Source organism: Pongo pygmaeus, chromosome 3 (assembly GCF_028885625.2).
Source record: "Pongo pygmaeus isolate AG05252 chromosome 3, NHGRI_mPonPyg2-v2.0_pri, whole genome shotgun sequence".
In the NCBI taxonomy this organism is placed as follows: Eukaryota; Metazoa; Chordata; class Mammalia; order Primates; family Hominidae; genus Pongo; species Pongo pygmaeus.
Window position 1 is genome coordinate 152,514,617 of NC_072376.2, and position 16,755 is coordinate 152,531,371.

Genomic DNA, 16,755 nt, shown 5'->3' on the forward strand with positions numbered 1-16,755 from the left:
GAAGAACTTGGTGGAGCTGCTGAATTAACTGTAGGGCCACTCAGGACTTCTTGTTATGTGAGATAGTAAACCTTCTTTATTACTTAGGCCATATTGAGTTGGGCTTTGATGTTTCTTGAAGCTGGAAGCATTCTGATACTTACAGAAGTAAAAATTTGGTAGCAATCTAGATGGATCCATTAATCTTTTTCTGTGTACATTATAAGAAGTGAAGCTCTAAATTCAAAACCCTGGCTTTTGGTTTTTGTAAGTAAACAAAACTTAAGGAAAAACACATTTACCCAGCATACCACTATGTTGTGAGGGAATTACCATGATCTATCAATCTATCGATCGATCTATCTATCTATCTATCTATCTATCTATCTATCATCTATCATCTGTCTATCTGCAAGGTAACAGTCATTTTCTGAAATACTTTTGGAGCAGAAACCCCTTTTCTGTTTTTTCTTTTCTTTTCAGCTTCAAGAAGAGGAACAGAATTTCTTCTTCTTCCTCTTATTTTTCAACTAGAGCCTTCTTATTGAACAATCCCAAATCAGTGAGATGCTGAATTGAAACTAAATGAAACTACAGCATAAAGTCCTTCGATAGCTGTTACCTAGTTCTAGAGATGACTGCTGAAATAATTTCGCATTTAATATAAACTAGCAGTCTGAATGATTCCAAACATTTAAACCCAAAGGCAGATATTGGTAACCATCCCATTAGTATAGCTGGGATGGTTACTAATTTGGTCTAACATAATTTTGTCTTAATTTTCACATTACCTCCTTCTACAACACTTGGGCCCAAATCAATCATCTTAACCCATGAAAGTTGCCCAATCTTTCACTTTCAAGGTTAGCTTCTTAAGCTTACCTCAGTTTGTATTAAATTTTTAATCCTGTATTCCCCTTTCCCACAAGGAGGAAGAATATTAGTATTGTGATTTGACCCATGTGTGTTGGAGGGTGAAGCCCTGCCTGAAAGATCTAGCATGTGAATGTGTCGGTGCAGGTGGAAAAGCTGATCCAACATCAGTTTGGACCCAGTCATCTCATTCGTTTCTGTTTCCTTCCTTCCGTGGAAGGACGTGTGATAAAATCAAGGATTGGGCAACTGAGGGAGGTAAAATAAAGCAGGAGATCTCATGGCCTGCTTCAGTTTGAGGCCTAACTGTGCCTCGTGTAGCCCTACCAAACTTCCTAGAATTCACTTCTTTGGGATCCTGGGCAAAAGGCCCAGCTAATAATGAGGTACTATGTTGACTCCCTTTGTCACTGGCTTTTGTGCTTTAGAAATGTTGACTGGCTGGGCACGGTGACTCATGCCTGTAATCCCAGCACTTTGGGAGGGCAAGGCAGGCAGATAACTTGAGGTCAGGAGTTCAAGACCAGCCTGGCCAACATGGTGAAACCCCGTCTTTACTAAAAATACAAAAATGAGCTGAGTGTGGTGGTAAGCGCCTGTAATCCCAGCTACTTGGGAGGCTGAGGCAGGAGAATCGCTTGAATCCCGGAGGTGGAGGTTGCAGTAAGCCAAGATTGCACCACTGCACTCCAGCCTGGGTGACAGAGTGAGACTTCATCTCAGATCAAAAAAAAAAAAAAAAAGGAAATGTTGACTGTGATTAGGGCAAGAATAAGGGATTGCCAGGGTTCTCAGCTCAGACTCATCCTCAGACTGCCAAAATCTACCACAACGTCTAACAAAATTTCTATATTTTCTTTAAATCGTGAATTGAAGTTTCCTGTCTTTCAGCTATTTGCCCTGATCATCTCATTTGCATTCCATACCCTTATCATGTATGTATTCAATCTGACACTTTCTGTTGGTGTGGCTAATCCTTCTGGATTTATGGGTGTATGTGGAATCATATCAAATCCTCAGCTCTTATTAGAATGCTCTGAAAATGATAAATGGCTAATAATATTTTAAAACAACTTAAAATGTAAAGTTCACTTAGTAATTTAAATATACAGGTAGACACATTATAAGAAAACCATTATTGCTTTTCTAACTTAGATGACCGAAGGAAGACAATGACAGATGATTGTATATTTTGTTTAATACTTGCATTGTTTCTATAGCGCAATTATAGCAATCTTTAAATTTACTTTCATTACAAATATTTGTCAAGTTTTGTTTCAGAAACATTTTTCCTACTCTCTTGCATCATGCACCCAGACACACTACAAAAAACTCATTCATAACACAGTAAGGGCAAACATTATTCATGTAAACATCTTTCATTAATTTCCCATAATTTAAAAAAATCATAGAATTATAGATATTGAATAAGGCTCATAGTTTTAGTTCAAATTCCACAAGAGACCAAAGATGCTCGTTAACTGTGATGGGGTTAACTTTTGGTTGCAATAAATGCTGAAAGCATACCCCTGGCTTCTACTTCTTAAACATACCTCACGACCTAATAAATGTATTTCAGGATAAAGAGAGAACATAGAAAACCCAGGAGGAAACTTTTGAAGAAGGGAGCTCAGAATCATGGACATAATTTTCCTATGTGATGAGCAGGCATTATGTAGTCCCTGTAGCTTCCCAATACATGAATCAAGGTTGATTATCGTAACCCAAAATGTAACCAAGTAGATATGTTGATACATTGGCATGTGTGTTCGTATTGCTACTATACACAGTGAAAATTTATCCTAATATGTATCATTTCATTATACCCAGGACCAAAGTGGAAAAAAAAACCCCACTCAAGTTGAATATCATCATAAAGGAGTTTTTGTTTGTTTTTTCAATAACATAAGAGTCAGGAGAGTTGGGAGGTATGTCCTAGGGATGTGATTGACTCTTGATATTTAACAACTTTGAACAACTGTGTGTAAAGTCACAGACAGAGGAAGCAAGGATTTTTGTTATCGGAGGACGTCTCTCTCTCTGGTTGGAAGTTTGGTGCTTGGGTGCATAGTCTTCCAGAGCTGAGACAGGAAATGTACTGTGCTGAGAAATGGGCCCCTTGCCAGATGCTCCCTTCTCCTTCCTCTCTGTGAGGTGGAAGTCAGAAGGTAGAGATTGCTGGCAAAACTGTGAAGTCCCACCCTGGGGTTTGAACCCCAACTCCACTGAGGGCAGCCTCCCTGACGTGTGTGACTAGGCAGTAAGGGTGGCGGTTGATGGCGGCCGGGAAACCGAGTTTCAAGGTTCACATGGCCAAGTCTGGCTTCTGATTCTGCTGCCCTGCAAAGAAATTGTGCTCCAGATAACTGCACCGGTGTCTCTAATGCCTCTGATTCACTCTCAGGCCCCTCAAAGGCCTGCAGTGATATCACTAAAAGGTGAACACACCTCCATTAGCACCTAACTTCCACCAGGAAGCGGCTGAGGCACTGGGGAAGCCTACGAGCTCTCTCCACGTCAGGTGCAACAACGCTGAGGAAGTTGCTGAGAGTCAGAGTTATTGTAGGCTTTTGATTTTTAAAAATCAAAATTGATCTGCATTACATCTCAATAGACTCAGATAATTCTCACCAAAATTTTTGTAATGTGTTTAAGTAGCACTGGAATAATTCAACTTCATTTAAATATATTCATTCTATCATGAAAATATTTCATACAAACATCTATTTACATACAAACACATTAAAATTTGTGAAAAGGGTTCCCACCCCTGTGGTTGTATGGCTTGAAATAGTTTCATTGCTTTGAATATGTATGCACACATTTGGCAAAAGAAAACTATTACAATTTAGTATTTTTAAAATTAAAAAAAGTGACAACGAGTTTCCAAATTCCTGAAGGGAAAGATAAAAGAAAAACAATAATAATCTATCAAGGTACCCCAAGTAGATGTAAATTTGATATACTTTGTGAACCTTTGATCTGTGGCAAATAAACATTACAACTGTCAGTCTTGCAACATAGTTTTGCTTGTTTTTCTAAAACAAAAGATATCTGGATTCTAAGTCACTACTCTTAAGACAGAAGCTTGAGGCAACTGTTTTAAAACAAAGCAAAACAGAAAACGATACATCTACCTTCTTTGGAAGATTTTAAATGCATGTTGCAGTGAGTGATTTAAATTTTTATATATTAAATGAAATTTACTAAAAGTGCCACATACTGTCTCCCGGAGAAGACAACCCTTTAATTCACTGTTCACAATTAATGCAATTTTAACAGTTATATTTAAATGTTAAAAATGGTTACATTTGGCCTCATTGGCCTTTCTGGGTGGGTCATTGGTGATAAGGAAATAGTTTTTCGAGTGTGAAGAACCCCCATAGGGCAAATAGGTTTAACTACAGTCCTAGACAGGTTCAAAGAGCTCTTGGAAAACTAATTTCCTTCTTAGTGTCTCAGGTAGATCAAGGATGAAGCAAGTTAAAATAAGAATAGGTACTACAAGACTCAAGAACTCCTCACTGCTTTCTTTTTGATCTCATCATTCCTTTGTGCCGGAAATTCAATCTTTCCAGTTGTTTTTGTTAGTCCATTCAAATGTCCATTTGGGGACATGCTCCTACAGGTTAGTTCCTATTCCTAACTCTAACACAAGATAATATTTCATCACAGAAAAGATGCTAAGGGAAGATCTGGTCATGCAGGAGATGGACTGAAACAGCTCTGAGTGAATCTCCTTGAGATTACGGTGTCGCACACACACATAGGCTCCCGCTGTTTTTCAGGAGAGCATAAAGTTATTTCTTTATTCCCCACCACATGGAATCTTCCATGTCTGCTGTGATTCTGATGCTGATGAAATGACCAGATGCAGCGGCTTCCCGACATATTTCCTTCCCCAGCAGATGTGAAGTAGAAAAATACATTCTGAGTATTCTTTTCCACTTGCGTTTAGGTTCAAACAGGAAACAAACCCTTCCGTCCTCAGCTGTTAATTCCTTATAGAACCTCCACTCCCTTGACTTCTTTCCCTACCTACAGAACTCAGTGAATCTCAAGCCCCACTCGATTCCAACCTGCAACGGAGCCTTACATTTGGGAGTATGTGTGTGTGTGAGGGGAGGGGTGGGGAAGACAGAGCCAGAGACATAAGCAAACGGAGAGGCACACACAGAGGAAAAGCCAGATGAGGAGGGTCCCAAAGACATGCACAGAGCCAGAGAGACTCAAGAAAGGACACTGCAGAGGACTTGGAACAGGGAACAGGAGAGGGCAGCTGGGGCTGCTGTTACCCAGGACGCCCAGGTGTTCTCACATATGCAGAGAGAAGAGGAAAGAGAGCCGGCAGGAGAAAGAAGAGCTGGAAGACACAGAGAGTATGAAGAGAGTTGGGAGGAAGACACAGTGAGGCTCAGCGTGGGTGCATTGCTTCCTCTGATTTGCGTGGAGGTCACAGACACACTGCTGAGTTTTAAGCTCAGAGTGTTACCATTCGATATCTCATCTGAAGAACTGATTAGCAGACTAATCACTACTTACAACTCTTCAATTCCTTTTATCCAATTTTGAAAAAAATTCCATTTGAATGGGATAATTAGAGTAGCCCCCACTTAGGATGTAAATTGTACCCCACTGCAGCCAGGACCAGAATGCTATCACTCTCAGGAATGAAATCATTCAGAGCATAGCTGCATCGGGGGCATGACCAGCACTATCCTCTCCCTGACCGCATTCCCTGACCTGGCTGCACAACCCACCTGAGCGAGGTTAATGCAAGCCATCTTTCTCCTGAAGACAGTCACTCCCTTTGGGCACATTTAAATTAAAGCACCTATCGGAATGCAAGTCCAGAGGCCCTGGCCCATCTGTCACAGTGTATAGAACGGTCTCTTTCTACAGAGTAAGAGTGACCCTATCCTGGTGCCTTTAAATCTAAAAACTCTATTCAGTTCCTTTGGTGGGCAATCTTCCTGGAAGCACGGACAACTTCCTCTCATGGGTGAACCACTGGCTTAAGCTTTCAAGCAGGGATCCAACTGGATCTCCCTGAAACCACTGCCACCTAGCTGCAAAGCATGCAACCGGGTGCTCTAGGAAGCCTGGCCTTGCAAAGAAGGGAAGAGCAACTCTGTCAATGTGCCCAGGGGCCACCTGAAATGAAAGCCATGAGCAGCCTGGGATTAAGCACTTTTGTTGTAGTCCTCATAAAGCAATGTGCAACTGACAAGAAATAGCAAACTTTCTTCTGCCTATTTCCTCACTCTTCTTCCACTGAAGCCTTCTCTCATCAGCTGGAGCTCACTATCTGCTACAGCTTGGAAGGCCTTAGCTTTCCAGACCAAACTGACTCAGGTGACAGGAATCACAGCTGACAGCTGCAGATCAGCACAACAGCTGCTCTCCAGTCCTTCCAGCCGCTGCATCGAGGTGTCTAAAAGAGACACAGCTATGGCATGTGGTGAGGGTGCTTATAAAAAACAAAACTCTCAGAATTCATTCAGAGCAATCCCAGTGATGTTACAGATCTAATTAGCTAAACTAAAAAAACAGGGGTTTTCTCCTTATTTCTGCAGTTGTGATTACACATGGCTGGCAAAATGGCTGAAATGCTATTGATAGTGTTGCTTTTAAACTATACAGGTGTTCAGTCTTAGTTTACAATGTTTTGAAGCAGGTAAGTGCTTTGAAATTACAATGATGAAGAGTTTTAGCATCAAGGTTTGATTTGTACCTAGTAATCAGTGTGTCTGCCTTAGTAGTACTGACTAAAAAAAATTTTTTTTTTGAATTCTGTTAGAATTCAAATTTGCTATTTGACTTTTGAATTCAATGCACTGTGCCACAAGCCTGACCGCGCTATGTTATGTACATTTAATGTGTACTCAAGGAGGAAAAAATTACTAGCACTATTGAAAATATTGCAAAATTGCCATAGTTACCGCTTAGAAATACTAGTCTTCTTCTCTTCTTTCTTAAAGTATATATTACAACTCTTCCATAACTTAATGCAAACAAAGTAAATTCATTTCTTCTCACATCTTAAAGCAAAGATATCTTTGTTTACATGCGAGAATAATATTCTATAGTAATACCCTGGCCCTATGAGCCAGTACTTTATATTAGGACATAATAATAAAATGATGATATAGAAAGAACCAGAGAGACCTACACACTGCTATTGATGCAAAAATCCATTTGGAAGTTTTCTCTTGTAAAGGGTATCTAAGAAAGAGAATAGGGCTGAGGGGTGAAATGACTTTAGAAGTGGGCTTCTATTCACTAAGAAAAAAACAAAGCCATTCTATTGCAAGATACAGATCAAAGGTTAAAAGGCAAATTATACTACATTTAGAGAATAAAGATGTAGTAATTGTCAACCCTTAATACGGCACATATGCAAGTGTGGTAACACAATTTGCACTGGCCATAGGAAAAAAGCACTATGGAAAAACCACTGACAAAAAATGACTGAAAAACCCCGTTTCCCTGTTTCAGTCTAATCATTTGGCATCTCTGAATGTGGTACAGATTTAGACTTGAACCACCAAAGAACATCACGCTGTCTTATGTCAAATGCTCGACAATACCTCTCAGTAGGACGTTGTTGCAAGGCTAGCTAATTTTAAATCTGGTATGAGTAATACAGTCAAACCTAGTTAGTATGCGAGAAAGTCGTTGCTAACGCATGGTGAGAGGATGTGACATCACAGCATGAGCAGTCCCTGGTTGTCCCATTGTCGGATAAACGTAGTGCATAGATCCAAGTTTCTATTCCAGGTCTCTGAACCCCAAAGCCAGGCCTTTCACTTTTGCTGGGTGGCCTGGAAGGCCTTCAGCTCCACCTGGTACCACTCAGGGGCTTCAGGCCCACTCTTCCCGGGGGGGCTGTGGTCATAGCCATAGGCAACGGTGAGCTCTTCATCGGCCTCCACTGCTCTCAGGGTGCGGATGCATTTGATGGGCCCAAAACGGGGGTGGACAAACCTAAACATCAAGATGCACACAGTCATTCCCGGGCCAGACCAGGAGGTCGGAAGCAAAGGCTAGGGAGGGGCTGATACAGGAACCACCCGCAGGCACTCTTCCCTGGGCACGCCTGGTCTGTGCCCAAAGTGTGGTCACCCAGCATCAGTTTCACCCGAGAGTTTATTAGACATGGAGCATCTCGGCCCCATCCCAGACCTGCTGGATTGGAATCTGCATTTTAGCGACACCCCCAGGTGATCTACTGGTGTATTAAAGTTTGAAAAGCACTGCTCTGTTTTTTAAAGCATATTTGGCACCTTGCATTTATAAACCAACAATCATGATCAACAACAAAAATCTGTCGTTAATGAGAACTCAGATCCAGTGCAGCCCGCCAGCATTTGAGCTTGTCTGGCCAGCAGCATCAGATTACCTGGCTGTATCTCAGAGAGAAGGCTTTACCAGAGTGCTTTTGGAGTTGTAAGAAAGAGCCCTGTGGATTTTCAAAGGCAAAAACTCTGTATTCCACCCTATACATAGAGAGGAAATATTATTTTCTAGCATGAAAGTAGATGAAGATTTCTTCCCAAGAGGGAAGTCTAGACCTCTCTGCCAACCTGCTTATTTAGTATTTCCCTGTGAAGCATCCTATGAAGGGAGCAGTATCTCCTTCCTACAAGTCCTCTTGGGACCAGAAATGAGGTTAACACTATGGCTATGTTCATTTGCCAAAGGCTCCCAATCCTGTTCATCTGCACAGCTCCCTGCAGAACAGATAGATAAATAAGCAATAAATAGACTTAGCTCACCTAACAGCTGCTGAAATGGATATATGTAAGGCATGGCCAGGAAGAAATCAGCTTTATTTTTATATGCATCTGGTCAAATCAATCTCATTCATTTAGAGTCTTTTTTTTTCTTATTCTTTTTTTGAGACACAGTCTTGCTCTGTTGCCCAGGAGGGAGTGCAGTGGCATGATCTCGGCCCACTGCAACCTCCACCTTCCAGGTTCCAGCAATTCTCATGTCTCAGCCTCCCAAGCAGCTGGGATTACAGGTGTGCGCTACCATGGCCAGCTGATTTTTTGTATTTTTAGTACAGACAGGGTTTTGCTATGTTGGCCAGGCTGGTCTTGAACTCCTGGCCTCAAGTGATTGGCCCACCTTGGCCTCCTAAAGTGCTGGGATTACAGGTGTGAGCCACTGTGCCCAGTTTATAGTTATATTTTGAACAAAGGGTTGGTGAAACAGCAAAGGAGAAGGTTCCAGGCCGTAAGTTAGATTGGTGCTTGGCGGCTGGACATGGTGGCTCACATCTGTAATCCTACCACTTTGGGAGGCTGAGGTGGGTGGATCACTTGAGGTCAGGAGTTGGAGACCAGTCTGGCCAACATGGTGAAACCCCGTCTCTACTAAAAATACAAAAATTAGCTGGGTGTGGTGGCGCATACCTGTAATCCCAGCTATTCAGGAGGCTGAGGCACAAGAATCGCTTGGACCCAAGAGGTGGAGATTGCAGTGAGCTGAGATTGCTCCAATGCACTCCAGCCTGGATGACAGAGTGAGACTTTGTCTCAGGAAAAAAAAAAAAGATTGCTGCTTGGGGCATGATAGTAAGTACTTGGCTGGCTCCTTCTATCAGTGGTGGAGGAATGGGCATGTCTGTAGCTTTGGGGCTTCTTTTATGTGGAGTAAAAAGGAACAACCTTTACCTCATACCAAAGGGGCCTCTATGCCCACCCTCTTGGTTATCATATCATGTTTTGTGGAAAGGACACTTGGTGTCAGAAGACTTTGGTGTGAGTCCTGATTCAACACATTTTTACTGCGTCCTCTTGGAAAGTCCAGCTCATATCTCTGAATGTCACTTTCCTCATCTGTAAAATCATGATAATACTAGTAATAGTTATCCCACAGGGTCTTTGTCATGACAAAATGGGGTCACATATAGAAAGCACCTTATACAGTGCCTGGCACAAAGTAGGATTCAACTAATATTGGTTACTGCCTGCCTGTGAGCATGCATGTGTGAACACACAAGCGAACAGAGTTATCAGCCTGTACTCCACCACAAAGGAGATGCCTGGACTGCGGATTCAGGAATTCCTTATGAAAATCACAACTCTTTGCTTAAATTAAAATATTTCCCTTGGCTGGGTGCAGTGGCCCATGCCTGTAATCCCACCACTTTGGGAGGCTGAGGCGGATAGATCACCTGAGCTCTGGAGTTCGAGACTAGCCTGGGCAACATGGCGAAACCCCACCTCTACCAAAAATACAAAAAATTAGCCAGGGGTGGTGGTGCGCACCTGTTGGTACCAGCTACTTGGGAGGCTAAGGTGGGAGGATCACTTGAGACTGGGAGGCAGAGGTTACAGTGAGCTGACATTATGTCACTGCACTCCAGCTTGGATGACAGAGACCCCATCTCAGAAAAAAAAATTAAAGTAAATTAACATATTTCACTAAAAAAAAAGTTCCTGAAATACAGGTTGGTTAACCTCTGGTACACTGAAAAAAACAAAAAACAGACGCTGTGTTGAATTTCCGGGCCTAAAGCTTCTCTTATAATCCTCTTTTATTTTCATTTTCCTGTTCATTATCATCATCATTTTCAGAGTGTAGATAATGGACAGACTGAAAAGAAAGAATTCAATTTCAGGTGTTGATTGTTGAAGATGACCCGAAGGCACAGTGGTTCAGAGCCTTAACTGCTCTGCCTTGGAGACCTGCTTTTCCTGTCTGTGATCTCGATGGTGATAGCAGTGGCCTCACTGAGTTACTGGGAGGACTGAATGAGACAATGCATGAAGAGCATCTAGCACAACACCAGCCCGGAGTGAGTGGTCTATAAGCATGAGCTACATGATAAGCAGTCAAACCAAACCTCTGTGCCAAGTGGCTTATCCTCTTGTCTACAGGTTGTCTAGGAAAGCAGCTCTTATCTATTTGTCCACTTGGCATTTTGTACTAGATTGCATTTCAAACAGCTTATGGAAGTGTTCTGTTTATGTTAAAGTGTACATATCAGGGCCAGGCGCGGTGGCTCAAGCCTGTAATCCCAGCACTTTGGGAGGCCGAGGCAGGTGGATCACCTGAGGTCAGGAGTTTGAGACCAGCCTTACCAACATGGCAAAAACCCATCTCTACTAAAAATACAAAAATTAGCCAGGCATGGTGGCGCATGCCTGTAATCCCAGCTACTCGGGAGGCTGAGGCAGGATAACCACTTGAACCTGGGAGGCAGAGGTTACAGTGAGCTGAGATTGCACCATTGCACCTCTAGCCTGGGCAACAAGAGCGAAACTCCATTTCAAAAAAAAAAAAAGGGTACATAGCAATACCAATGATTTTTGAAACAAATGAATACCATGAATTGGTATCTGAATTTCATATTTGGTTATTATTCAAGTAGTCTTCTCATTACCCCAAGTAACTAAGATTTGGTCACCCTGGGCTTGCTTGCAAACAAACTAACAAACAACAATAAACAAAATGAAAACCTGCAGAGTACAGGGACTTGGTTTTGTACAAATGAAACCTTCTCTTGTCTCCTGTGCTGTCTTCCTTTTGGTGAGAAAAATCATGTCCTTGCAATGAAATCAACAACCTGGTTTGTTTTAAAGGAGTAGTCTTCAGTAGCATTTATGATTGTTTGTTACCACCCCTTTAAAGGGTTGTTGTTAAGCTGTGTGCAGCTTGGAATGACGCTTTGGCCTAATTCATCCTGGCCATGAAAGCCTTGGAGTTAATCACAGTGTCAGTTTCATTTCACATGACACATGTCCTTTGCCATTTCTACCCGTCCTTTAAACAGAAGTTGTAGCTTCAGTGCTTGTTATGGGCTGCCAAGGAGAGCAAGTCGTTGCCAGGAAAATTTTTAAGCCATTTCAAGGATGCAGGGATGGACATTCTTGAGGAACCTCCAAATCCTGGCAATTTTCCTGCAGATTAAATGCACATGATCTGATTCTGCTTATGCTAACAAGCAAGATGACTGAGGGACTGCAAGCTATAACTGAACAGAAAAGGTTGCAGGCAGCTCACTGGCTCCCAAGAAGAACTGGCATTCTCAGGCCAAGCTAAGGAGAGCAATGATGATGGCACAAAGAATCCCAATTATATCCTCTAGAGAACAGTCGGAGATGTTTGGCTTTGGGAAGAACACGTTCAGGGGTCATATAAAAACTACTATAGTGTTTGTAGGGCTACCATGTAAGACAGTCTGACATGGGACACAGGAAAAAAAGGGAGACAATTAGGGCCAAGGGCTGAATATTTCAGGGAAACCCATTTGGGCTCATTATAAAGAACTTTCTAGGCTGGGGGCGGTGGCTCACACCTGTAATCCTAGCACTTTGGGAGGCTGAGGTGGGCGGATCTCCTGAGGTCAGGAGTTCAAGACCAGCCTGGCCAACATGGTGAAACCCCATCTCTACAAAAATACAACAATTAGCCATGCATGATGGCAGGTGCCTGTAATCCCAGCTATTCGGGAGGCTGAGGTGGGAGAATTGCTTGAACCTGGGAGGCAGAGGTTGCAGTGAGCCGAGGTCTCACCATTGCACTCCAGCTTGGGAGACTGAGCGAGACTCCGTCTCAAAAAAAAAGAAAAACAACAATGAAAAAGAACTTTCTAGTCATCAGAGCCCAGAAGCTAATTTTGTAATGTCTATTCCATTTGTCTATTTGTCTGGACCTTTGTGGATAATGTAAGCTCCACACCAATGGATGTTTCCAAGAAGAGGTTCAATGAGCAGATGGAAGAGAAGGCTCAAACTCTAAGAGGATTATTTGATTTAAAAAAAAAAAAGCTTTGTTAATATATAATTTATATACAGAGTGTAAATATATGTACTCTTTTATATATATTTACCTTTTGAAGTAGATAATTCAGTGGCTTTTCAACCACTGAATATCACAAATACACACAAAATTCGGCAACCATCACCATCATCTAATTTTAGAACACTCACCTTAGAACATTATAATCAGCCCAAAATGAGACCGCAGTGAGATCCCATACCCATTAGCACACACTCCTCATCCCCCCTCCCCAGCCCTAGGGAACCACTAATCTACTTTCTATCTCTGTGGATTTCCTACATTTTGGACATTTCATATAAATGGAGTCATACATTCTTTCACTTAGCATAGTGTCTACAATTCTCATCCATGTGGTAGCATATGTCAGTACTTCATTCCTTTTTACTATCAAATAATAGGGACTCTGATTTTATAGGTCTTTTCCAACGCTGAGATGTCATGCCCTAGGCTTAGGACTTTATTTTCCTTCTTCCTTTCACATCATAAAAGGGCTCCTGGCCGGGCGTGGTGGCTCACGCCTGTAATCCCAACACTTTGGGAGGCCGAGGCGGGTGGATCACCTGAGGTCAGAAGTTCGAGATCAGCCTGACTGACATGGTGAAAACTCATCTCTACTAAAAATACAAAAAAATTAGCCAGGTGTGGTGGCTCATGCCTGTAATCCCAGCTACTTGGGAGGCTGAGGCAGGAGAATTGCTTGAACCTGGGAAGCAGAGGTTGCGGTGAGCTGAGCTGAGATCTCGCCATTGCACTCCAGCCTGGGCATCAAGAAAGAAAATCCATCTCAAAAAAAAAAAAAAAAAAAAAAGGGCTCCTTCATTTTCTCCACTGTCCAGAGTAATTTAAATTTTTACTATTATTTCAAATAACACTATCTTTAATTGTCCAGAATGAGAAAACTGAAGGACAAAAAAAGCAGCTATAAAACAGCAACCCCTCAGTATGGTATACTATTTCCATACCATTTCTCCTCTTCAAAGCACTTTTCATTTCTTAGATTGCCAAAGCCACAGAGTGAGGCTGTTTAGATTTTGAGTTTCAAGTCATAACCCTGAGGCCGATGGCAGAGGACCCATGGTCATTCGGATGAAGCAGCCTCTATCTGAGGCAGAATAACACCTTTTACTCCCCTCCTCCGTCTCAGGGCCCTGAAGCATAGATCCGCCCCAGCAGCTGCGGGTAATACTTACATATCGTAGATGCAGTTTGGAGTGAAGGAGTGATTTGCCTTGTGTCCCAAGGAGGCACAGTACTTGGATACGTGGTTATAGGGCTCAGGCACATCAATGACCGTTTCTTCATCGAGGGAGAGGGTGTTCCCATTAAGGGCCCAGTCCCTGCTGTCAACCTGCAGAAAACAAGAAAGTGAGCCTTAGAGAGGACCTTTCTCCCCAAAGTTCAAAGGACATCAGAGATATTAACTCATTTATCTTATTATTATTTTTGTTTTTGAGACAGGGTCTCACTCCATCACCTAGGCTGGAGTGCAAGCAGCGTGATCTTGGCTCAGCACAACCTCTGCCTCCCAGGTTCAAGCGACTCTTGTGCCTCAGCCTCCTGAGTAGCTGGAATTACAGGTGTGCACCACCGCGCCTGGCTAGTTTTTGTATTTTTTGTAGAGACGGGGTTTCACCATGTTGGCCAGGCTGGTCTCAAACTCCTGACCTCAGGTGATTTGCCCACCTCGGCCTCCCAAAGTGTTGGGATTACAGGTGTGAGCCACCACACTCAGCCAAAACTTCAGGGTTTGAGCACTACAAAATGAAATAAAACAAAACAAAACAAGGCGTGTCTCCACACACTGAGAGTGCAAATGACATGTGTGGTCAGTGCCAGGCAGCTCGACTTACTATTTGTTCATTTTTCCTTATTCTATATGAAAAAAAAGGATTTAAAGTCCCTGATGAATACACACACAAATATAACTAGATAACTTGAATTAAAAGTAGATAAAGAAGAGGAGGCAAAAGAAAAAAACAAAGTAAGAACACAAATGGAACCAGAAATGTAAGGGATGCAAGAATGTACTCAAGGAAAGTCCTCCACCTTTGTTACAGGTGGGAAATCACTGTGACCAGGAGGCAGCCATCAGTTACCGGCATGCCTTCTTATCTACAACAGGGGTTACTAACAGTGTAACCATCAGGCTTCTCTTCTCCAAACCACTCCTGACCAACTCACCCCAGGAGCTGGTGATGACAGCAGCCCAGCCTTTTGAAGCCAACAGGATGACATTTTCATACAAAACTGTTGACTCTCAAGGTATACCATTTCCCCCACTGTTAAATTGTAATTGTGCTTTTATTCATATGTGATACTCCCTCAACTGATGTTTACTAAGTGGTACCATGTGCCAGGCACTGTTCTAGGTGCAGGGGATACAACAGTGATCAAAAGTGGAAAAAAAGCCTCATGGACCTTAATATTCAAAACTAGTCATGTGATACCGATATGTGGCACTTGGTACCATCTACCTTATGCTGCCATTAGTTGTGTATTTTTCTTATCTTCCCAACAGAATCTAAATTTCATTAGGGCAAGAAGGGTGTCACATTCATTTATACAACAGAGCATAAGATCAGCACAAAGCCAGATTCTGCAGTTTGAAATCTTACTTGAACTCTGCTATTTGCTGTATTTTTGACTTTAAGCAAGTTGTGTAATCTCTCTAGGCTTCCGTTTCCCTATCTGTAAAATGAGTAAGTAAATAATATATCAATATCCCAAAGTCACCTTTTGTATGCTGTATTTCTCTGGATTGCTGACAGAAGTCTGGCCTTTGCATGGGACACAGTCTGACAGACCACAGTGCAGTTTGAAAACATCGCCCTCTTTTGCCTGTGCAACTGCTTTGAAAGTGTAATAACTTTATTATTTCACAGCATTTTCCCTCTTACTGCTCCATAGGAATAAATGCAAAGGTGAACATAAATGTGGAATATTAGCCATAAGCTTAAAGTCCCATACACGTAATATAAGTCAGACAAGGAAGGAGCGCATAAGCTGTGCTAAAAACATTGAACTTCTGCCCTTAGGCAGACACTTAGGGAAATTAACTGTAAAGTGAAGAAACAAAAACAGAAAACATATATGAAGCCTTTGAAATATATCAAAGATTGTATCTTAAAGGTAAGAGGTGATTCAACTCTTTAACATTTTGTTTTTAATTTTTTTTGACAAAAGAACTCTTCCTGACAAAATGTAGGCTATAGTATGGCATGGCTTTTGCACAAGAAGATGTAGGAGGCCTTCCTATAAAGCACCCTACCCAAGGTCATGAGTTAGTTATTTACAGAGTCTGACTGGATCTCAATTTTTAGGACATTGGTATAGTCTAATATACCAATTACTGTCCTATTGATGGCATCACCCCACTCTCTATAAAATAGCTGTGGAACTTTAAAAAAAATCGTATTAAGGCTTAAAATAAAGAGGAGGAAAATGTCCAATCAATTTTACAAAAAAGCCCATCTGTTTCTTTAACTTTCTAGTGAGTACTAAGGTAAACGGATTTTGTTTGAAGCAAAGCCCTTTAACCAACAAAGTTGATTTTCCACGGTCAGCCCCACTCACCTCTTGGTGTGTAATTCGAACTCCATTATAAAAAGACATAACAGTATTAGGTCCCACAGCTACCTTTGAAAAAAGTCCTTCTCCAGCACTGGAAATGAGAGATTCAGCAACATAAACCCTAAATCGAAAAAAGAGTTGAATAGTGACCTTTTCAGCTTAATATGTCATTCCTTACATCAACTGCCAAAATATCATTAAGGCTACTGAATCCAAAATGTCAATTCACAACCCAACTAAGAAGGGAGGGAGGAAGAAAAAGTTAAACCACAATATTTTGGCATTGGAAATTAAACAAACTGTAGTTACGTCTCTTTTAAGAGTGGTGTTTAAAATTTGCTTTCTAATATAGAAATTATCATTATATTTTCATAAAGATGCTCAATGAGGTATTTTTTGGAGGAATTTTATGTTTTTAGTTGATGACAATTTTCACTGTCTTACTGGACAAGTAAACATTTTTTCAAAGTTAATTAAAGCTATATCTAAGTTTGTCAGTGTTAGATGGGAGGGAAAGGAGGCTGTTTTAGTTAAGCC

At 41.7% G+C, this 16,755-nt stretch overlaps 1 protein-coding gene across 2 annotated transcripts in view; it reads right to left on the bottom strand.

Moving 5' to 3' along the window:
• Positions 1 to 2,032: 2,032 nt before the first annotated feature.
• SETD7 (SET domain containing 7, histone lysine methyltransferase) overlaps positions 2,033 to 16,755 on the bottom strand; it is a 50,950-nt gene continuing 36,227 nt past the window's right edge. The window contains exons 6-8 of one of the 2 annotated variants that reach the window (XM_054486754.2): positions 16,222 to 16,339; positions 13,839 to 13,996; positions 2,033 to 7,839 (exon numbers count right to left, since the gene is read on the bottom strand). In XM_054486754.2, coding sequence (XP_054342729.1) covers positions 7,659 to 7,839; positions 13,839 to 13,996; positions 16,222 to 16,339 — 457 coding nt within the window. In that variant the 3' untranslated portion in view covers positions 2,033 to 7,658. The other variant, XM_054486756.2, reaches the window with a different exon arrangement.